Source organism: Brassica napus, chromosome C3 (genome assembly GCF_020379485.1).
Source record: "Brassica napus cultivar Da-Ae chromosome C3, Da-Ae, whole genome shotgun sequence".
Lineage (NCBI taxonomy): Eukaryota > Viridiplantae > Streptophyta > Magnoliopsida > Brassicales > Brassicaceae > Brassica > Brassica napus.
The window spans coordinates 43,014,590-43,039,101 of NC_063446.1; the positions used below are offsets into that span (position 1 = coordinate 43,014,590).

Below are 24,512 nucleotides of genomic sequence, written 5' to 3' on the forward strand. Positions count from 1 at the left end.
AGAATAAAAACAAGATAGGACAAAAGAAATAAACACCAACAAAAGATAGGTAAGCTAATATTATCTCAACCAAAGGGTCATGAGAGGCCTGAAGCGCTTGTTGTGTCTCCTGGAGGAAATGATGTTTCTGATCTCCATGTCTATACCATGAAACACAATAAAAGGTGGAATTGATCTCTAGTCCTTTAAATAACAAGAACATAACTAGCAAACTATATATATATATATATATATATATATATATATATATATATATATATATATATATATATATATATTGCATATGAAGCTAGAATTTGCGAAGACGTGCTCATATATATGGTCGGATTTAGCCAATACAGGTTGCACTAAACGCAGAGCCGTGCTCACTATGTTACAAGAAAGGCAATTGCCTTAGGCCCCCAACTTACATCCTATATTTTGGGGCCCCTATTTTATTATTTCATTCAACTTTTTATAACTTTATAGATAAATTTTCCTATTAACTTTGATATATGCAATATTTTTGTTGCTATTCATTTATTTACACTATCTGGATATATTTCATATTATGCTATTATAAAATTTAAGATTTTAACTTTCATATTTATTCCTAAAATATTTCTGTCTTCATTTTTTAAGTTTTGTTTCAGGAATTAATTATTTGTTTCATATTTATGCTCTTGTAGTTTTATTTGCAATCTTGTAATAATACATTTTAAGTTGCCTTTTAGCCTATCTAAATCAACATATATTTAATTAATTATTACAAATCGTTTTAGATAAATTTTGAATATTTGTATATATGTTTTTACCTTTTGTTTAGAAAACTGAATAGCTTATATAATTTTTAAGAAATTTTATGTTTGGTTCTTCATTTATATATTTATAAATTTTAAATATATTGTTTTGTAGAATATTTGTGATAAATGTTTATTACTAAATATATTGTTTTGTAGAATATTTGTGATAAATGTTTATTAGGCCCTCAACACCTAGGCACGGCACTGACTAAACGTTTCCAGATTTTACCAAGAATCATTACACACATGTATTGTAAACAAATAGCATGCATATATTTGTCATGATCACTTTTTAGATGCATATATGAGAAGCCTATTACAGGTTTGGTTGTAAGTGAAAAAATACTAATTCAGGTATGAAATACATTATAAAGGTTTGACATACTACTAACTTTAGCTACGGATTTGAGTCTTTGCAAATGTATTAGACTATCTTAAATCAAAATCGACATAAACATAAATTTGGGTTTGGGTATAAAAAATGTATGTGGTAAAGTACTTATAAGGATTTCTTGAGAATTGGACCAAGAAAATTGCAGTTGAAAACCCAAGACATTCACCGAAACGTCTTCAAAGCCAGGCTTAATGAAAATTTCATAAATGAAATTAAACTGATATCAACTTAAAATCGATGGAACACGAAGTTAATGTGAAATAAGTTTCAAGACTGACAATTTACAGTTTCAACTAATCTCTAACATATATATAGATGTTCATGCACTTTTCTCTCTTATAACACCAAAGATAAACTAGAAGCAATAATGAAGACCTCCATTGTCTTCTTCGTAGTCATTCTCTCCATTTCTGCTATCTCCTTAGCCAAGCAGAGCCCTCCGGAAGCTTGCATAAGAAGTAACATTGCCCGGTCACTCTCTCCTCCTTCAAAAACATCTAATTTCGAGGTGTCAGACGAATTGTGCAGAGATGAGGCACGAGCCATCATGTACTACTTGAGACTTAACAAAGAGTTCCCACCATACTACGTCCAGGCGTTGTGCAATATATTTGGAGATGATGAAAAGAAAGTGAAGGTATACGTTACTAAGACATGGTTGAATCATTCCAAGAAGCTCCTCAATAGCTTAACATGCATGAGAAGAACCACCCTAGTAACCAAGACTAAGAGCCCTGTGGAAGATTGCATACGAAGAAAAATTGCTCTATCACTCTCTCCTTCGCCTTCCCACACATCTCATTTCGATGTTATGAAAGACCAGTTATGCAGACACGAGACACGCATTATTATGTTCTTCTTGAAAATGAACGGGAAGTTCCCAACTTACTACGTTGAGGCATTGTGCAATATATTTGGAGGCGACGACAAGAAAGTGAAAAATTACGTTATGAAGAAATGGTTGGATCATTCGGAGAAGCTCATCAATAGCTTAACTTGTGTTTCTTGATAAAAGATAATATAATTTTGATGAACCAAAACAATTCAAAAAATTTAATAGGAAAAAACAATTAACTGCTTTTCTTCACTACAGTTAAAAAAAACCGGATTGAATGATGAACCAGTAAAACATATAACTCCTGGTCCAACATTGTATTAAATGCTCAAAAACAAAATACTGATGATCAATGATTTTTTTCATTCCATTAATATCTTCCATCTTATTATTTTCTAAATCTATTTTTTAAATTGTTCATACCCACTATTTTTCTTCAATTTTTAATTCAAGTTTTGTTTAATTTGAAATCAGCAGATACGAGTTGAAGACACAAGTGAGATGGTGAGTTATTTTGAAAGATATTTATTGATCTGTTTGTATATGTGTCATCTCGTTTTTGGTCTTCTCCTTTTATTGTTGACTTTTTTCTTTTTTTTCTCCAAGTCATCATGTTTCTTTGACCGCTTTTAACTCAATTAGGTTGGCATTTGTTTACTGGATGGGCCTTGTCCTATGGATGCAATTCATCCAACAATAAACCTCCAGCTTATCGCGAGAGAGAAAATCAATCTCGATGAATTTGCAAGAGTATGTTCTAAGAGTAAAGAACTCGGCACTTGCCTTTCGAATGAATCCAAGCTTCCATCTTGGCGCATTAGTAGGCTGCAATCCGCTTCACCGTGAACTATCCTAAATCATAGCAACAATATGAATAAACTGCAAGAGAGAGAAGGGAATCAGAAACAGTCATACCCCTATAAACCGCAGGAAATCGTTTCAATCTTTTATACTTATAGATGCCAAAGAGAGAGAGAGAAGGGAATCAGAAACATACAGACTTTTACCTTCCAGACTAGACTTTTACCTTCCAGACTTGCAGAAGGAATCCGATCTAATGTATACCAAGCCCCAAAACAAGCAAATTAAGCTCAATTAGGTTGGAGATCAGCTTTGGTTCCTTCAAACATTCTCAGCAAGTGTGGGTAAGGCACGTGATCCACTTTGGTATCTCTAATACACTCTGCAGTCAATAAATCAAAGAGTGGTACTAGAGAGTGGTTAGATTATAATATTAATAAATAAACTAAATATCAGTAAACCTCCCCATAGAGTTAAATTACACTATCCCCAGTGTATATCTAGTCGAAGTTTGGTGAGAATATAAATTAAAAGTACACAATTTAACAAGGAAGAACGATATAACTGCTTGCTGATGTTGATTGTCGATCAACACAATCAAGTGTTTGTCGATCGAATCTGGTGTAGTATTGTCGATCGAAGCCGACCAGGTCTCATCGGTCTTGTGTTGTATTGCCGATCGATGTCGACCAGGTCTCATCGGTCGATAGGCTGAGCTATCGTCTCCTCGGATCTTTTTAATAAATTAAATACGAAAATCAATAATAAATCTATACATATAAAGGAGGGTTTCCTTCACTCAGACAATCCAAATCAAATTCCATGTCATTAAGTCGGAGTCTGTGGTGGCAACACGTGTCACGGTCAATCAAAACTCAGTGTTTCATTTATTCTTGAGTTTAATGGGTTTTATGTGTTTACTACGGCTCAAATACATCTTCTCCACAAAATATTATACGAAACCTAGGGAAAGTGGCCGCCGTGCAACAATTCACGTTCAGTCAACTGTCAATAGAAATCCAACGGTTTCTCCGATGACGAACGATTCCGATCAATGTCTGTTGGAAGCCATCGTTTTTGGAGAATAGACTTCTTTAATCCAGCACTGTCACGAAAATTAACTTGGTTCATGCATCTTCATTAACATTCACATTAATACATATTCTCCACTTCTCACACAATCTCACATTCAATGAATCCCATCATTGATTCCTTTTTGTCAATCCTCCATTATAAATATGAAAGTTTTCTTCCAACAAAATCATCAGTTCATTTCTCTTAATAAATAACACAAAATGTGATTAAAATAGATCTATTAAGCCCATGATTGTACTTAATAGATTCTGACAGAAAAGTGATAAGAAACATAAGAAATGAGGTGAGAAACATAATAACCAGAGAAGAAGAAAAAGAAGGAATAAGATAAAAGAGGGGAGATAACTTCTTTTTTTTGTCAACATTTTCCAGTTATGGAAAAGCCCAAAGACTTTTACATGGTGAAGTAATATTAAAACACATCCAACCCAAATACAATTTAAAATTTAGCCTAATAATTAATCCAGTTTACAGATCGAATAGTCATTCCACGTATCCCCCCAACCGCTATCAGGCATGATGACACGCGTCCACTTCATTGCACATGAGTTTGGAAGTTGCGACACGACATATTAATTTTAATAATGATTATGCATCTTTGTTTAGTTTCACGTATTAGGTTATTTCTGTTTTGGATATTCCCAATTATGTGGGCACTTTAAGTTTGTTTCAAATTATATAGTTTATTTGCACTCCGGTATAAGTTATTTTTTTATACAGGTGTTTAAATTGTATTTGTTTAATTTAGGCGAAAATGAATTTATGTATAATATGACCGACCAAATTTAGAGACTACCATTTTCTATTTAAACAGCCAAATCACTTTTTGTTTGGGACATTAACGGTGAGATTATATTTCAATACTAGAGTGGTCCACGTATTAGCTGACTTGACATGCACGGGAAGCACTATGCAGGGCGTCCTCTGTTCCACTAAAAGCGTTTAAAGTGTAAAAAAATATTATGTATCACATGATCTATAAAAAACACAGGTACTAAAAGAATATTATTACAATATTCATTATGTATAATGGAATTTTTACTGCAGTTATTTATTATTTGTTATCATGTTAACACATTCACTAAACAAGTAGACAATAAGCTTTTTTAAAAAAAATTCCATGTAGGAAAATATACACATTGAACGATTTAATGAAAAGTTTGGATATTATAGCTGATTAAGTGCATAAATTGATTAGTAGATATTAATAACTTCTTGCCAAAACAAAATGACGGCCAGATAATTGAATAGTCAATTTCAGATATGAAACGAACGCACCCAAAAACTACTGATACTTGTGTAACATATAAACCGGTTAACCAAAACTCGAATCATATAAACGATAGGGCCACAAAATGTACCCTAAAAGAAAAAAATAGGTTAGTCTCCTTTAAAAAGGTACTAAAAAAAGATGTTCATATTTGCTTGGATCAAAATTTGGAAGCCTTTATAATAAATATTCAAGGCATTTGACATACAGAAACTCTGTTCGTCTGCTATCTCTGATCCGGTGTTTTAAATACTGACTGCATCACTTTCATCGCAGGAACAACATCCAATGTGTTATCCAACAGTTTTAAGCTTCGACGAAAACATCGTTTTCAAAGCTACAAATGCTAATATTTTGAGAATCTTGATTATGTTTTATTTTAAATTTCGTCAACAGACGACTCTCTCTTATCTTAGAGTTTTACATTTCCCGTGCTGATGAAAACCATCATATTAAAACTTAGACATAAGTCAAGTTAGTGGTTTCAAATATAGAGTCCCTAATATGTATTTTCTGTGTTCCAATAGTTTAATATATACATGGAATATATCGTACTACCTTATTCACACAACAAATAAAATAAATATATTTCGAATAAATCAACACAACTGGTGCGTGACAAAACCGCATAAAATAAAATCTATACACAATAAATTATTCTATCATAATTACAAACGCAAAAACATAATAGTAATAATTAAAAAAACAAAATAACTAATTTTTACATCCATAATATTGTTAAGTAAAAATAATCATTCACATATTCTGTTGAAAAACACTATATATTAATAAAAATTCAAATAGTATACTCTTTTTAGTAATCCATAATTTTTATTGAAAATACAATGCAACTATTAAAATCAAAATTTAAATAATTAGTTAGTTTTATATGGTATATGTTTTACTGTAAAAGATATATATATATATATATATATATATATATAGTCTTCAAAATCCAATGCAAATATATCTTCGAATGTTTTTGTAATCATTTGTATTTTATTATAAATATTTAAACTTCAATCACAAAATTTCAATGGGAATTTAGCAGTTATAACTTATAAACATTTTAAAAGTTAAAAACATAACAAAAATGAAAAAAAAAACTAAAACAAGTTAAAAACCCTAAGATTTTTAGCCTACAATTTAGTCTTACATCTCAATCACAATTACACAATATTAATAACTTCTCACTTATATATATATATATATATAATCGACTATAATAAATATAAAATGCACCAAATAAGTTATTATATGATAATAACTTTGAGTACAATAACATGAATACTCAACAAGAAATGATGTAGTGCCACCTCATTAAAAAAAACATAACTAATTATCAACATAGCTTTATTTAATCTTCAAAAAAAAAAAACCATGTACAAAATTTAACTAATATTTATATTTTTAATTAATAAAATTTTACATTAAATATTTACTCTAATAATTTAAATTATTTTCAAATATTCATCCCGTCCGTAGGGCAGGACATCCCTAGTTGAAAATAAAACTAAGTGAAACTTACCTAATTGTGGGTTGGCTCCCATTCAACACTTTGCTATAGTCATTTAGCTTGACTTTGGAAGTAGGTTGGCTACTTGTTGGGAAACAAGTGTCTACATCTTCTTTCCCAATCTGAAACCATGTACCAACAAAGGTTCTAAGAGCATGAGCATTGGTGAACCTCCCCTTGGGATTCACATGATTTTTTTAATATTTTTTTGTGGGTCTATGAATAGTTATGAACCTGTATTTGTCTTTTTTTGCATTGGTGAACCTGAAGAAAAAGTTCATAAGACTAAAATAATAATATTTAATTTTTTTTTTTAAATTCAAATTATTCAGAATACATTAATAAAATATTAAAAATATTATTAAATTTGTGAAAACTATTTATTCAATACATTAAAAGAGTAGATTACATAAATTGAGAAATTGAAAAATATACAAAGCTTATTCATCTTCATCACCAAACTTTTGCCAAATATTTTCCATTAAATCAGCTTTCAAACGAACATGCTTCTCTTGATCTTGAACTTCTCTGCGCATGCCTAACATATCACCAGCTTGAATACTTTCTCTGCTTGTCACCTTTGAACTTCTGCTTGACTCTCCTGATTCGAACTCAGAAATATTTATTTGAGCGTATCCGTGTCGTTCGTTCTCTACTATCATATTGTGCAATATGACACAAGTTCTCATTATCTTACCTATCTTTTCCTTGTCCCATTGTAGAGCTGGGTTTTTAACAGTTGCAAACCTCGACTGTAATACTCCAAAAGCCCGTTCGACATCTTTTCTGGCGGATTCTTGCTTTTGTGCAAATTTCTCGGCTTTAGGACATACGATAAGTGTGGTTGTTGACCTTGAACTTAACTTTAGGCGCTCGACCATGTAAGATGTCATCAAAAATAGGTGACCGATCAAGAACATTGATATCGTTGAGTCTACCTGGTAAGCCGAAAAATACGTGCCATATCCAAAGATCTTGTGATGCCACGGCTTCTAAGACAATTGTCGACTTTCCTGAACCCCGTGTGAACTGACCTTTCCAAGCCGTAGGGCAGTTTTTCCACTCCCAATGCATACAGTCGATGCTGCCTATCATTCCCGGAAACCCCCGTACCTCTCCAACATCGAGTAATCGTTGAAGATCCTCGGCTGTAGGGCTTCGTAGATATTCATCTCTAAACAACTGTATTATTGCATCAGTGAAATTTGCCAAACATAAACGTGCTGTACTGTCACCAAGTCGGAGATATTCGTCAAATGTATCTCCCGATTGACCATATGCCAGCATACGTATAGCTGCCGTACACTTTTGAAGTGGAGATAGCCCGTTCCTTCCGCAAGCACTTCGTCTTTGCTGAAAGTATGGAACTTCATTACTTATACGTTCTACAATGCGAAGGAACAATGGTTTGTTCAGTCGAAAACGCCTCCTAAACATTTCCGGTGGGTATGTAGGATTATCATTAAAATAATCGTTCCACAGCTGATTGTGTCCTTGTTCCCGAGCTCTTTCGATATAAGCCCGTCTTTTGGACTTGTTGGGGTGACCATGAATCACTGAGTCGATGTAATTATCAACAACTTGGTCGACCATTTCTTCTAAAGCTTCATCAACTTCATCACTTGATGAGGAAGACATTATTTTTTGCCTTATCCTTCATTGAAAAGACAAGGAATTATTTTTATTTTTCGTAATCCAATATTTTTTTTACTATAATTCTTTTTAATTGTCATATTCCCTACTTTCTTTACAATAATAATATTTTAGTTAATCCTTTTTTAACATCATATTTTGTTTTACTATAATTCTTTTTAATTGTCATATTCCCTACTTTCTTTACAATAATAATATTTTAGTTAATCCTTTTTTAACATCATATTTTTTTTTACTATAATTGTTTTTAATTGTCATATTCCCTACTTTCTTTACAATAATAATATTTTAGTTAATCCTTTTTTAACATCATAATTTTTTTTACTTAATCCATATATTTTCTTAAGATTATATTTTTAAATTTATAATTTTTTTTACTTAATCCATATATTTTCTTAAGTTTATATTTTTAAGTTTATAATTTAAAAACTTTCTGAATAATCTTTTTATTTTACACTAGAATATATGCAGAATTTTTTGTTTTAAAAAATAATTCTCTACAAGTTTTCATAAATCTATAAAATTGTTTTTGTCATTTTTTCATAACCATAATTCTAGATTCTGTTTTTTTTTCTTACTTGAACTTACCTTGTGACTTGAAGCTTGAAGCTTGAAGCTTGAAATTTGGTTGACTTGTAGAGGTTCTCGATGGTTGGGAATTCAGCAAGTGTGTTGATGTCTCAAAAGTGAATAAGCAAAGTGTTGTGATGGTTGAGATATGAAAATAGAAGTGTGGTGATGGCTCGGGTACAAACACCCGTGATGATAATAATAGAAGTGTAAGATGATAATCAATATTAGAGAGCACTAGACATGATGGTAATAAAGTTTAAATAGAAATAGAGTGGTGATGATAATGGAGTGAACACATTGTTTATATAGAACTGGAGACATGAAGCTACTAGTTCGGGTACAAACACCCGTGAGGAGTACAAAATACAACCCGTGTGGTTACATACACCCATATCCGATTGACCTAAAATGAGTGTACAAAGATACAAAATAGTACACTCACGTGAAACCTAGTACTACAAGCATGATACAAAAAAAAAAAAAAACAAGTGACCTCCACTGCAACAACTACTGAGCTCCAACACGTTAACTCCAACCCGTGACCTGCACTCTCTCACCTGCAAATGAAAACAGAGCAGAATCAAGTTCAAGCTTTACTTAAAAATTCAGCCAAGTTAAACACACTTACCAAATCAAAGCATTTCACCAATTAGTTTAGTCTTAAGTTCCTTCTCTTGAGAAGAAAGTGTCTCCTCATTTTTGGCGAGGAGACGATCAAGAATCTTTTGTTTGGAATACATATTTTTCATAGCTAGCAAGCTCTTAACTCGATCAAAAGCAACTTCATTCCCGTGCTTCCTGCGCTTCCCTGCTTTGCTGGCCTTCACTCCCGGAGGCCTAACATCTCCATCGTCAGGTACGACCTCCGGAGCTGGTTCCTTCCTCTTCTCCTTTGCACCATCTTTGACGTGTGACCTCCATTTCTGATCAAACCTCAGCTCCCTCCAGCAATGTTCAAGTGTGAATTTGAGGTTGTAGTCATTGAAGAAAAAGTTATGTGCAGCTTTCATGACATCATTCTCATTTTGCCCGCTCGACTGCTCCTTCAAAGCTGCTTCATGGCAACCAACGAACCTGCTCACCTCCGCATTCACCCTTCCCCACCTCTTCTTACATTGGCTCCATTCTCTAGGAACGGAGCCAATCATCTGAGGGCTTGAGTTGAAATACAGCTCTATTCTCTTCCAAAAGGCCACTACCTTCTGCTCATTAGCGACTATGGGATCCTTGCTCGTGTTCAACCAAGCGCTAATGAGCACAAGATCTTCTTTCACACCCCACTTTCTCCTTTCCAAAGGTTTAACTAACCCGGGCGAGTTACCTAATGCCTCAGCAGAGTCAAAGTCTATAGATGGACTGCTCTGCGAAACTAAAAGGTTCACAAACCCGGGAGAGTGTGAGGGGAAAGGTTCCATGTTTGGTTTCTCGTTTAGGTTTGGTTTGGTGATTAAATGTTTGTGCGTTTTTAGTTGTCGATTTGCTAGGTTTTATAAACTAGGTTTTGCTTTCAATTAACTACAGCAGAAGATGGAGTAAACAAAGTCTACCTAACACAACTTTTCTCATATAGCAGTGAATACACATCAAATCACTAGAAAATATTAACTACGCTAAGTACCATTTAACACAGCAACCAACAACCAAAATTTATTATAGATTTTTATAAGTTGTAGTTAGAGTTCTAGGTTCTAGTTCTAGTTATTGTTGTAGTTATCTTTAAAGGTTTCATTAGTTCCACAATAGCTAAACATTTACGATATAAATGTATAACAATCAACAATTGCTAACAGTCATTTAGGAACTACATCTAAAGTTTGGTTGACTCTTACCTTCTGTTTTCAGTCGAAGCAGACCTTCTCCAGCGTTGCAACCTGCACGGTGAGAAAATCTACGTGCTCACAGAGGAGTTGAACCTGCTCCTGCACATGTAAACAAAAAAAAAAATTGTTAGTCAAGCAAGAAACAAACGAGTAAATAACAGGAATTTTTTTTTAAACAAACCTCAAGTCTATCGAGCTGTCTACCGAGATTCGACGCCCCCAACATCACTTCTTCAGCCTCCTCCACCCGCTTAGTCAACCTTTCAATCTCCTCCTGCACACCTATCACCCAAGGCTGACGATAATGTAACCCGTCAGCCTTGGTTACAACATAATCAAATCATCAGACAGTTTTCAAATGATAAACCCATAATCTATAAGGAAACTGTGTAAATTCCTACTTACTTCTTAGTTCTTGCAGGTGAAGAACCGCTTCCCCGGAAGAGTGTCGTAGTCGTCCTTCCGGCGAACCTCATCGATGATTCTCCCACCACATGGACACCTTCTAGGAATCCCGTACTCTGAATCGCTCACGTAGGATAGCATGTTTATGTGGTCCTTCTGGCTCTTTGAATTCCTTCTCTCCTCTGCCGGATCCATCTGCGAATAATACAAGTATTAGATCATAATAAAGGAAAAATATGAGTTACGGAACCATCAATCAAACACCCAAAACGATTTAAAACCCTCAATCAAAAAAGCCCCAAATCGATTTAAAACCCTCGCACAAAAATCCCCAAATCGGTTAGAACCGTAAAAGATAAAACCCCCAAATCAATTTAAAACCGTAAAACTAAAAGCCCCAAATCGATTTGAAACCCTAAAACAAAAAACCCCCAAATCGATTTAAAACCTTAACACAAAAAGATGGAGAGGAGGTGGAGAATAGAACCGTCGATCAACTCAATACTCACCTAAGAGGTGGAGAAGAGAAACCGGAGTGGATTTGATGGAGAATACCGCCGGATAGCGCGGTCGCATAGAGAATCGCCTCAGAGAGAAAAGAACCCTAGCTTTTACGGAGATGAGAGAAATGAATCGATATACGCGGAGACCCTTCTTTCTCTCTCGCCGACGCGGAATGGAGAAGCCACTGAGAGGAGGACGCGTGGCTTGAACCCGCCCCTTACGAGTTCAACCGTAAGGCCCGGTTCGGCGAAACAAACCCATTTTTTATTACATTTTAATCATATGGGCCTATGTACTCGAGCCCGTGAACCCGGCATAATACCCCAATGCACATGCTCTAATGTCTTCAACTCCTCTGGTCCACTGGTTTTTAGTATCTCCTTATCAACCTCATTAACATGCCACTACAAGAAAACACGCGAAATCCGACAGCCATATTCATCGGAATTTCATCAGAATGGCCATATTCCGACGACATTCCGACGAAAACCGTCGTCGGAAATATCTGGTCGGAAAAAAAAAGTTCGTCAGAAATTCGTCACAAATTCCGACGAAATTCCGACAAGTACCGACAGACAATATTCCGACGGATATTGCGATAACATTTTTCATCGGAAGAGTTTCGTCGGTAATTGGTCGGAATATATTTCCGACAGATGCCGTCGTCGGAAAAATGTCCGAAAAAATTCCGACGATGATATTACTCCGATATTTCGACGACGCCTGAATCCGTCGAAATTTCCGAGAGCCCGTATCCGTCGGAGTCCTTCGGAAAATTCCGACGGACTTTTTCGTCGGAAATAACCGACGGACCGTTTCGTCGGAAATATCCGACGGACTGTTTCGTCGGAAATATCCGACGGACTGTTTCGTCGGAAATATCCGACGGACTGTTTCGTCGGAAATTTCCGACGCATCATGTTCGTCGGAATATTCCGACGTTACTTGCTGTCGGAAATTTCCGACGGAGAAAGTTTCGTCGGAATATTTTTTTTTATTATTTCAAATAATTTAATTAATTTTTTTTTATAAATCAATAAAAAATGAAATTAAAAATAATATTATACAAAAACGTTTTACATAAATTAAAAAAAAAAACATTTTCAAGTTATTAAACATACATAAATTAAAAAAAGATTTTTAAGTTTTTAAACAAAAAAAAAACTAAAATTCATTGGAATTCATCTGGGAACAAACACTTCATCTTGTCAATGATCTCGTTGTTGGTCTTCTTCTGATCTGCCAATTCCGCAAGAATTGTAGCGTTCTGCGTCTCTAACGCCTCAATCCGCTCATCCTTGTTCTGCAGCTGCTCCATGATCATGGGATCTGTGTATGGAGTTTGTGAAGAAGAAGGACACGACGAGCCAAACCGACCAGACGTCCTTTCTTCCTTGGAACCGTCTATATAGAAAAAAAATTAAATATTAGTAATCAAATTAAAATAATAATGAAAGGAAAATTAAAAAGTTACCTGTTCCACCATTTCGTTGATTTGAAGTCGGCAAAGGTTGGTGGAAGCTGCCGTAGAATCGTCATCAGAGTTCTAGGAGTTCTGCTTTTTTGGTTTGCACCAAATCTATGACATCTCTGATGAGAGAATCCTGAATTTCGCTTGTCTTCTTGTTAGTATATGCTTCCCTCATGACATCAACATGATCAACGGGATTACCGCCATTTGCCTCAACGTAAACACAAAGTTAATCAATAAATATGTAAAAATATTAAAAAATATATATTTTAAATAAATAGAACTTACAAGCTGATCCTCCTTAGAAGACATACTGCAAGCCCCGAGGTTGTGGACAAAAACACCTTTCCCGCCACGATCACTGTTGCGGTTGGCTGCATTTCTGGCGGACTTTTCCTTAGTTTCCTGCTTCCCCCAATGCACCTGCAAGTCCTCCCAAACTTTGGTTTTGATATTCTTCGGTATCTTGCCCTTGAGCCATAGTTTCTTCCACTCGTAGATCTGGTTCGTATAGGACTCCGCGACCTTCTTGTGGAAGGCCAGACAAACAGTTTCGGTATGCCCATACTCCCAATTGAATTGTTGCTACAAAAAACCGAAATTAATAAATAAATAAAAAAATTAAAAGTAAAAAAAAAATTTGAAAATTAAAAGATTACAGCAAAATTACGGAACCATATCTCCTTTTCTTCGGAAGGCATCACACTGTAGGTCTCGGAGCAAGGAATACATCATTGCATTAATGCAGGCGGTAATGTCATTGTGTGACTTGTTGAACCTTAAAAAAAAATCAAAGATTAAGTTAAAAAATGGAAAAAAAACAAAGATTATATTAAAAAAAAGAAGAGAAAAGCTGCCACGTAGTATATCCTCGTGGTTGGGGATGATGAACCACCTTGAGATGATCTCGACAAGGTTGTCGAACCAATGTCACAACTGGCATGACACCAGGCTCATATCGAGTAGATGGATCTTGAGGTGGAGCTGCAGGAGGAGGAATCAAATTTTGCTCCTGCGATGATTCCGATACATGGGAACTACTCCCTGAATGAACTCGCTTCTGAGGTACGGGATGACGCTGTGCTGCTGGTGGTCTATCAGGACCGTCAAACCTACAAAATAAAATCCGTCAAAATTAGTCATATATATAAAATGAAAAATATTATAAATGTTTATAATTGTTAAAATCTAAATATAACTTAAAAAAATGTTTCTAATTTTGTAACAAGTTCATATAAACATATATACTAATAGTAGTAAAATGCTTTTATATCATTTAAATGTTTATAATCCCATAAAAATAATAAGTTTTATAAAAATGTTTATAACTTTGTAAAAACGTTGATGTATATTAAAAAAATATATAATTAAAATGTTTTATATATATTAAAAATTATAAAAACGTTTTATAAATATATTTCATATATACAAAACGTTTTTATGTTAATAAAAAATTTATATAAATAATTATAATTCTAAAAATCTAAATATAAATTTTACCAAAAATTAAAACGTTTTATATATATTAAAAATTATAAAAACGTTTTATAAATATATTTCACATATACAAAACGTTTTTATGTAAATAAAAAATATATATAAATAATTATAATTCTAAAAATATAAATATAAATTTTACCAAAAATTAAAACGTTTTATATATATATTAATAATTATAAAAACGTTTTACCAAAATATTTAAAATATAGAAAACGTTTATGTATATAAAAAATATATATAATTAACCAAGCGCTCGTAGCTTGGTGGTAAAGGAGGTACAGCTGTACTGCCCGCCACCCGGGTTCGAGCCTTGGCCACAACGGATTTAACATCCCTTCCGTTGGGGCGCTGAACCCCTTTCGGGGGGATAGTTGGGAATGTGGCTGCCCAGATACCAGAGTTATCAAAAAAAAATAAAAAATATATATATAATTATAATTCCAAAAATCTAATTATAACTTTACTAAAAATTAAAACGTTTTATATATATTAAAAATTATAAAAACGTTTTATAAAAATATTTAACATATAAACCCTAAAATCTACAAATCTAAAATTTTCAATCTACATATAAACAACAAGCTAAAACCAAATCTAACAATATATAACTCCTAAATCTATCAATTCTATCCTAAATCTTTAGATTCAAAACCTATAATCCACAAATCTAACATTCCAAACCTAAAAACATATAATCTTAAGAGGGATTCAAAGACTTACATGATTGGGGAAGAGATTTGGAGGAGTTGGAGTCGGAATCGGCGGTTTGTGACAGAGAGAGGAGGGAGAGGCGCAGAGAAAATGAGGAAGAAGAGAACGAAATGAGGGAGAAGAAGAAGGGTTGGTTTATATATCAAAAACAAACCGACGGATAAACTCCGTCGGAATTCCGTCGGTTTATTTTTACGCGGTTAATAAAATGATTTCGCGAATATTCTTCCCGGGTAAAGTGAAATATTCTGACGAAATTCCGACGAAAACTTCCCGTCACTCTTTTTCCGTCGGAATTCTGTCGGAATAAATGTGAATATCGACAAAGGAAGCCTCGAGAAATCTTTGACTTTGTGCATGTTCTTTGATTGGTCGGGGGTAGTGTCCGTCGGAATTTCGTCGGTACCTGCGGTCGGAATTTCGTCAGAATTGTGTTGGTACTTTCGACGGAATTCCGACGGATCCGAGAAATATGAATTTGGGGATTTGATAACAACAATCTTATGAGCACATACAAATTTTTGATAGTATGTAAATGATTTACATGAGGTTTAACTGAAATATTTAATTGTTTCACACACTATATTATACAAAATCAAAATCTAGTCTTATATACCATAATATGTTTGCATAAGTATAAGTGTTATTGGAGGATGTTACGAATACGTTGATACGTATATGAATTATTTTGCTATACGAAAAACTTTATAAAGCCTTTATATGTGAACTAATTTCATATTATAAACTTACATATGTCATATTTGGATATTTTAATTATGCAATTATACATTTATAATAACTTAGCAAATCTAAAATAACATTCGTCGGAATTCCGTTGGTAATTTCCGACGATATTCCGACGAAATCTAGACTTTCGTCGGAATTCGGTCGGAAATTACCGACGGAACTCCGACGACCTTTAAACCCTATCGAAACACCAAAATTATGATACTCCGTCAGAATTTTGTGGGAATATTACGACGAAATTCCGACGGATCCGAGAAATATGAATTTGGGGATTTGATAACAACAATCTTATGAGCACATACAAATTTTTGATAGTATGTAAATGATTTACAAGAGGTTTAACTGAAATATTTAATTGTTTCACACGCTATATTATACAAAATCAAAATCTAGTCTTATATACCGTAATGTGTTTGCATAAGTATAAGTGTTATTGGAGGATGTTACGAATACGTTGATACGTATATAAATTATTTTGCTATACGAAAAACTTTATAAAGCCTTTATATGTGAACTAATTTCATATTATAAACTTACATATGTCATATTTGGATATTTTAATTATGCAATTATACATTTATAATAACTTAGCTAATCTAAAATAACATTCGTCGGAATTCCATCGGTAATTTCCGACGATATTCCGACGAAATCTAGACTTTAGTTGGAATTCGGTCGGAAATTACCGACGGAATTCCGACGACCTTTAAACCATATCGAAACACCAAAATTATGATACTCCGTCAGAATTTCGTGGAAATATTGTGACGAAATTTCGACGAACTTCATTTTTATTCTAATTTTTTGTTTTTAAAATGGGAGTCCAACAAGTTATTTAAAAACTCTTGTAACTTATTAAAAACTCCAATAACTTATTAAAAATAACTCCAACAACTTATTAAAATACTCCAACAACTTATTAAAAAAACTCCAATGACTTTTATAAAATTTCAAAAACTTATATATATATATATATATATATATAACTCCAAAACCTTTTTAAAAACTCCAATATCTTATAAAAATAACTCCTATAAATCACTCAGAATCTGTAGAATCTTTAGAATCTTCGTCAAACTCTCCAACTTCAGCCTCTGACTCCGAGTGCACAACAGCATCATCTCCAAACTGCGTAAAATCGACAACGAGTTCAACATCTTCTAAATCTTCAACTGGGTTCACGTTGCTGGTGGAGTTCGGTTGTATTGGATCACTATCAGAACTTCCATCAACTCGTCCTCTTGGGTTGATTGACATTACAACGATCCAAGGATCGTCTTTGTACGTAATCTGCGGGTAACTGATGTAGCAAACCAATAAATAAAATTAAAGGTATTAGTAATATGTTAAATGAGAAATATACATATTATTAAACCATTATTATTTAAATAAATATATTGGAATACCTGATCTGCTTGAGAAGCGAGAATGAAAGGATCATAATATTGAAGTTTCCTTCGTGAATGAACCGATGTAACACCAAATGCATCAGTTTTCACCCCTCGATCTGGAGTGTTGTCATACCAATCACAACAGAATACAGTACACCGCAACCCAACCATACTGGGATACTGAATTTCCAAAATATCTTGTATGTTGCCGTAGTACACATCGTCCCCGGATGAAGACGAAACACCAGCATCATAAGTTTTCTTTGAATGGCCTTCCCTTGAGAATGCATATCCTCGAGCTGTATATTTTGGATATGATTTGACCACATAGTTTGGTCCCCGCACAAATTCGAGTATCCAATCATCGAACACTTCCCCTCTAGCCAAACCTTCAGTCACCTATAAATAAAACATGTCAGTGGTCATAGCGGTGATAAATTATTTCATTAAATATATAACTAATTTTTTGTACATGTACACTCACATAATTAAGAAGCCAAACGGCGAATCCTTCATGTCTGAGTTGTTGAAGCTCCTCTTCTGTGGCGTGTATGTAAGTCAACCGCAGCTCTGCCATATAAATACTATACAAAAGTGATGTCATTAATTAATCTACAAATAAAATTTAATAAACAATATGACCTTTTAAATGAAATAAAATTATTTACCTCTCATATTGTAGAAGATCTTCACAGTTGGTGAGTAAATATGTATGCAAATGAGTGTGTTCCCTCTCAGTAAGTTTTCGCCTCTTTGGTTTTCCACTAAGTCGTCCAATTTCCCTGAACATGTTTGGAACGGTAACATAATACGTTGCCCTTTGCCCTCCGTCATCATGCCGAGAAGGTCTCCGTTTTTTTGTCTGCACTTCTGATGGAAAGTAGTTTTCAGCAAAGTTTGTTGTTTCCTCATTGATCACCTGTGCGACTATTGAGCCTTCCACCTTGCTTAAATTTTTGATCTTCTTCTTCAGATGATGCATAAAACGCTCAAAAAGATACATCCATCGGTATTGTAAAGGACCACCAAGTTCCAATTCTCTTGCGAGATGAATAGCAAGATGTTCCATTACATCAAAAAACGAAGGAGGAAATATCTTCTTGAGGTTACACATGCTCACGGGTATGTTATCCTTTAAATTACTAATACCATCCGCGGTGACGGATCTAGTGCATAAATCACGGAAGAAAGCGCTTATCCCTGGATACATATATAAAGAAAAAAAACATTCATAAGTACCTATAAAACCTAATAAATTAATTGAATTGATAACCAATTAAAATATTAAATATAAAATACTTGCAATTGCTTCATGAACATTTTGTGGCAATAGTGCGGAAAAACAAAACAGAAGGAGGCGCTGCATCATTACATGACAATCATGAATCTTCAAGCCAGTAAATTTTCCATCACTTTTGTCAACGCTGTTACGCAAATTTGACGCATAACCATATGGAAATATCACTTTATCTGTAATCCAATCAATGAACTCCTCCTTTGCAGCTGCAGCCAACCGGTATATGGGAAAGGGAGACACACCGTTCTCATCAACGTGAAGTTCAGAACGATCAAAAATATCTACTAAATCCAGTCTTGACTTCAAATTATCCTTCATTTTACCTTGGATGTTAAGAATTGTGTTCATCAGATTGTCGAAAAAGTTCTTCTCAATGTGCATGACATCTAAATTATGCCGCAACAGATGATCATCTCAATATGGCAGATCCCAAAAAATGCTCTTTTTGTGCCAATTGTGTAGTTCTCCAACAGCATCGATTCAAATATTTTCATGTCCACCAACGTCAGGCGTCCTATCTGGTCCTATCTGCACCAAAATCCCTTAACTGCTCCGACAATTTTTTCCCACTAATTTCTTCTGGTGGACTGTCAGACACCTTCTTGTTCTTCCTAAACAAAGTCCTGCTCCTACGGTATGGATGATCGGGTGGTAGAAATCTTATGTGACAGTCAAACCAACACGTTTTCCTTCCGTGTTTTAGCTGGAAAGCATCTGTGTTATCTTGACAATGTGGACATGATAGTCTCCCATGTGTTGTCCATCCAGATAACATCTCATATGCTGGAAAATCACTTATTGTCCACATAAGTACTGCCCGCATCTGAAAGTTTTCTTTGCACAAAACATCGTATGTCTCAGCACCATCCGCCCATAGTTGTTGCAACTCATATATCAGTGGCTGAAGAAACACATCAAGTGATCTCTTCGGATGCGCTGGCCCGGGGATGAGAATGGAGAGAAACAAAAACTCTCGTCGCATGCACAAATTGGGTGGTAAGTTGTACGGTGTCACAATCACTGGCCATACAGAATATTGTCTTCCATGCTTTCCAAACGGGCTGAAACCATCAGTACATAATCCAAGATAGACATTTCTTCTCTCATGGGAAAATTCTGGATATGTTGATTGGAACTGTTTCCAAGCTTTTGCATCTGAAGGATGTCTAATCTGACCATCTGTGGAGTGCTCTGCATGCCATCTCATTGGTTGGGTTGTGCGTTCAGACTGATATAACCTCTTCAGTCTTTCCGTCAAAGGCAAATACCACATCCTTTTGAATGGCACCGGAACTCTTCTCTTTGTTTGCTGATAACGAGGTTTCTCACAAAATTTGCATCTATCCCGGTTCTCATCCGCCCTCCAATAGATCATGCAGTTGTCGATGCATACATCTATCACCTGATACAGTAAATCAATACCCGCTACCTGTTTCTGAACTTCGTAGTATGAACTCGGTGCTAGATTATCCTCTGGTAGAACCCCTTTAACGAAATCAGCAATCGCATCCACGCATTCTTCAGCCAAATTATAATCTAGTTGCAGATGATAAGGGTGAATGACCATCTCGACAACCTTTGTACAAAGGTTGTTTTCCTGCATCCAACATGTCAAAAAATCTCCTAGATTCTGCATTGGGTTCTTCCCCTCTATAATGATCATTTACCATTTGCTCAGTACCTACACCGTAATCTACTTTCGTCCTTGGTTCTTCTAATCTAACCACAGGCTGAGGTTCGCTAGTACTACCATATTCATAACCAGTTTCTCCATGTAGATACCAAACCTTATAACTCTGTGTAAAGCCTCTCATATATAAATGAGTCCAAACATCCCATTCCCTTATAACCTTATTATTATTGCAGGAGGAGCATGGACATCGTAACATACCAGTATTTGCTTCCGGTTGTCGTTGAACAAGCGCCATGAATTCGCCAATACCTGCCATGTATTCCTCCGTAAGCAAATTGGTGTTTGGATCCAAATGTGGTTTATCCATCCACGATCGATGATAATTTCCATAAGACATGATTATTTTTTCGGATTTGTAGAGAGCAAAAAGAGAAAAAATAATGAACGGGGGAAATGTGGTGTGGGGAGGTCTCATTTTTAGGAAAAGTTCATGCGACACTCCGACAGATTTCCGACCGAATTCCGACAAACATAACAAAATTCGTCGGAAATTCGTCGGAATTGTTAAACGGTCAAATATTTCGTCGGAATTCTGTCGGAATCCGAATGGTCAAAAAATGTCCGTCGGAATTTCGTAGGAATCCGAACGGTCAAAAAAATATCAGTTGGAATTTCGTCGGAAATGCATCGGATTTCTATAACGGTCAAATTCCTCCGTCGGAATTTTGTCGGAATCCGAACAGTCAATATGGGCGTCGGAATATTTTCGTCGGTAAGTCGTCTGAGTTCTTAACGGTCAAAATGTCCGTCGGAATTTTGTCGGATATTTTCTGACGAAATTAATTTCGTCGGAATTTCGTCCGAAGAAACCGACGAACGTGACGTCCGTCGGAATGGCCGTCGGAATGTGGCGTGTTTTCTTGTAGTGTCCTTTTCAAGAAATTACTAATATTATGCTGCTGCATTCCAAGTCTGGCATGAGTTGATTCTGAGATGTCCTCCAGTCTCTGGGAAAAATTCTCTTTCATCCGGTCTTGAAAAAAATTAATCTCATCAAGCTTTGTCTTCTAACAGCTTTACTGTTACCATCCTTCTTCTCAAAGATACGTGACTAGTGTCGATCGATGCTTCTGATTGGATCGCAGTTTGTCTTTGAATCATGTATATCTCCTCTTTCAGCATATCCATGCGTGCAGTTAGCCTGTCAATGCTGTCATTGATTGGGTAGTAGACATCATCGAGCCTCTTGTAGGAATCATCCAGTGACATCTCATGGGCTCTGTAGATCCCACGTACCATGTCATCGATCTCTGCTCTGCTGTAAGTGTCTGGTACTGGCATGGTTCTGGCGAACTTCTCTGCATGTTCTGGTAGACAGATATGAGCGTAACCATGCATTGTAGCTCTTTCCAAAATTTCTCTGAGGTCTTCCCTTGACACATGAATGATTCTGCCATCTACAGCTCGTGCATGTCCATGCTCGTCTCTGTAAATGTCATATTCATCTCTTGTTTCCCGGTGAAATCTTCTTTTGCCAATGTGATCATAAGAGCTCTGTCAAAACTCGTAGAGACCGTCGATCGATGGCCGGTTGTTACCATCGATCGATGCTTAATCCTCTGTTTCTGCTTGCGGACTGAAAAGATTTCTTATAGCCTTTGCAATAGTGTCTGCGACATCTTTAGAGATGTGTATAGCTCGTCCATCCAGGGCACGTGCTTGTTCTTCTGAATATTTGAAAATACCAAACTCATATGCTCTAAGATAACCAAAATCTGCACTGGTTTCTGCTCTTGCGTCTGACTCTGTTTCGTGATGAGTGTCTATCGATGCTTTGTAATTGTTGTCGATCAAAGTTTCCCCCTTGGTTTCATGGGAAGGCTTGAGAACTCCTTCTTCTTCCATGGCAAGGCCATGGTACTCAATGTTTGCTTCTTCTTTGTAGTCCTCATCATACTCATCATTCTCCATTGCACTCAGCTTCCTCTCTGAAGGTGTAGCAGTGTGAATCGAGAAGCTAGGTTGGTAGTAATCATTCTCCCAACTGTTGATAGATCCTTCTGGGAAGTCGTCTATCTCATTCGCAGGGTCACTGTCAATCAGTGCTGCAAACGTTATGTCGACCGTCGCTCCAGACTTCTCGTCGATCAATGCTCTAGGTTGAGTGTCGATCGATTTTTCATTCTCCGCTTCCTCTTCAGTTCCATGGTCGCTGTAGCAATCTGCCATGAATCCTGGATCATCTCCAACCTCCATGTAGCCCGTCTGTTGCTTGACTACTCTTACTGGATCATAGTAGACAGTAGGGTCTATGAGTGTCAGGCACAACTTGTTGGTCTGCAACATGTTGGTCTGCATGTTGCATACTGCTCCTACAGTAGCCATGAAGGTTCTCTCAAGTAATAGAAAAGAATTCCAGTTGAGCTTGATGTCCAGGACATGGAAGTCTACTGGAACTAGGGCATTACCAATCTGTACCTCAAGGTTTCTGATGATTCCTCCCGAATTCCTCTGAGAACAATCCACAAAAGTGAATGAATCCTCTGAAGGCTCTATCTTCAGACCTAGATGGTCTACCATCACCTTTGGTAGAATGCTAACTGAAGATCATGTGTGGCAGAGAGCACTAGGGTAGTCAATGCCTCCTATCAAGCATGGGACTACGAAGTTTTCAGGATCACTCTTCTTCTTCAGTGTAATCCTCTATCTCATCTTCTCTCTGACCTGGTGGAACATTCTTGTAATGTCTTCTTCAGTCTTCTTGGTCTCTCTGAAGAACATCCACAACCTGTAGGTAAAGTAAGCCTCCTCAAACAGTTTATCTATTGGAATCCTTAGAATCCTCTTTGTGAAAATATCAATCTCCTTATCATTAGCTTGATCTCACTCAAATTACCCTAAAGAGTGAATTACTCTCTCAAATAAGAGGTTCAGCTGTAGTACTTAGGGATTGAATCCACAAGGAGCTAGGGAACCTAATATATCTAATCAGGGTGATTAAACTAGGTTGATTATGATTAAAATGTAAATAAGCAGGTTGTTAGCAAGGTAGTTGCTCGGTTGATTGATTTGGATTTAAGACAATTAAATAAAGTAGCTAGACTTAGGGTTTCTATTCAGGAAATCATGATTATAATCCTATAGGTGCTTATTAGTTGTATTCATGATATTATAGAGCTCAAGCTCTTAAACAACAAGCCGATCAGCGTTCGCTTTCTAGGTTTTTCTATTGACACGACTTTAGTGTCGATCGACGATTCTAGAGGAATATCGATCGATTCAAGTGTCTCGCTGTCGATCGATTATTCTATAGGAATATTGATCGATGAGTGTTAAGGCAATCTTTACGCACGGGTTGAATTATGCTCATTAGGCTTCCTAGATCAGCTTTCGCCTTACTCTAACAATTCTAGCTCAGTTAGGACGGATTCATGGTGAGATGCAAGCAATGCCGTACGAGGTATCTAGAGGCTGAAGGCAATTTAAAAAATTGGAGCCCTTTCAAATAATCGGTAAACATATAAGTAATATATAGCTTTCATAGGATAGAAAATAATGAAAACAAAACCAAAACATACTTATATCAACAAAAAAAAAGAGGAAGAAATACCAAAGATGGATGGTTCCACGAGAAAGAAAACAAAGCAATATGAATATGATGTATCAAATATTTTGTGAAAGACAGATATAATATGATGAGAAAAATATCTAAATCAATTAAGATTCTGATTTATGGTACTTTCGGAAAGTTTCCTCTAAAACATTATTATTTAAACCTATTAAACTTGACATGATTTCGTTTTGATTTGCGAGTCAGATCTTTTTACTGATTTGTATCTAATATTTATTTAGAATATGGATTTCTTTCTATAAAAGCTTATGTTTAAAACTTATAGTCACACAAAGATTTGAACGTGGTCACTGACCATAAGTGCAGAGAAACCTCGACAGAAAACCACTATGAGATACTAGACTTTCAAGATTTTGGGGCCCTTCAAATTGTATAATTATTTGGGGCCTAAGGAAAATTTGTATAATTATTTGGGGCCTAAGGCAAATGCCTTTTTAAATATACATCAAGCACGCCTCTGGATGCAAGTTATCACTTGTGTCT

General features: G+C 35.4%; 3 protein-coding genes across 6 annotated transcripts; 1 reads left to right on the top strand and 2 right to left on the bottom strand.

The window, feature by feature from the left end:
* The first annotated feature begins 296 nt into the window (after window positions 1-296).
* Window positions 297-5,972, top strand: LOC111203756. The gene has a single exon (XM_048751658.1). It carries the CDS (start codon window positions 1,544-1,546, stop codon window positions 2,183-2,185), a length of 642 nt encoding a protein of 213 aa, XP_048607615.1. The 5' UTR covers window positions 297-1,543; the 3' UTR covers window positions 2,186-5,972.
* Window positions 5,973-6,389: 417 nt separating this feature from the next.
* On the bottom strand, window positions 6,390-9,736 carry LOC106383817. 4 transcript variants are annotated; one of them, XR_007320995.1, is made up of 2 exons: window positions 8,935-9,736; window positions 6,390-7,294 (listed from the first exon to the last, which is right to left on the bottom strand). XR_007320995.1 is itself a non-coding variant. In XM_022706095.2 (2 exons), exon 2 carries the CDS (start codon window positions 8,329-8,331, stop codon window positions 7,516-7,518), a length of 816 nt encoding a protein of 271 aa, XP_022561816.2. In that variant the 5' UTR covers window positions 8,332-8,347; window positions 8,935-9,707; the 3' UTR covers window positions 7,425-7,515. The 4 variants fall into 4 exon arrangements, 1 of the variants encoding a protein (XP_022561816.2); XR_007320994.1 differs by having other exon boundaries at window positions 6,390-7,345; XR_007320996.1 differs by having other exon boundaries at window positions 7,289-7,417.
* Window positions 9,737-9,742: 6 nt separating this feature from the next.
* LOC106383816 (glutathione S-transferase T3-like) lies at window positions 9,743-10,334 on the bottom strand. Its single transcript, XM_048749656.1, has 2 exons — window positions 9,853-10,334; window positions 9,743-9,809 (listed from the first exon to the last, which is right to left on the bottom strand). Exons 1-2 carry the CDS (start codon window positions 10,332-10,334, stop codon window positions 9,743-9,745), a joined length of 549 nt encoding a protein of 182 aa, XP_048605613.1.
* Window positions 10,335-24,512: the final 14,178 nt, after the last annotated feature.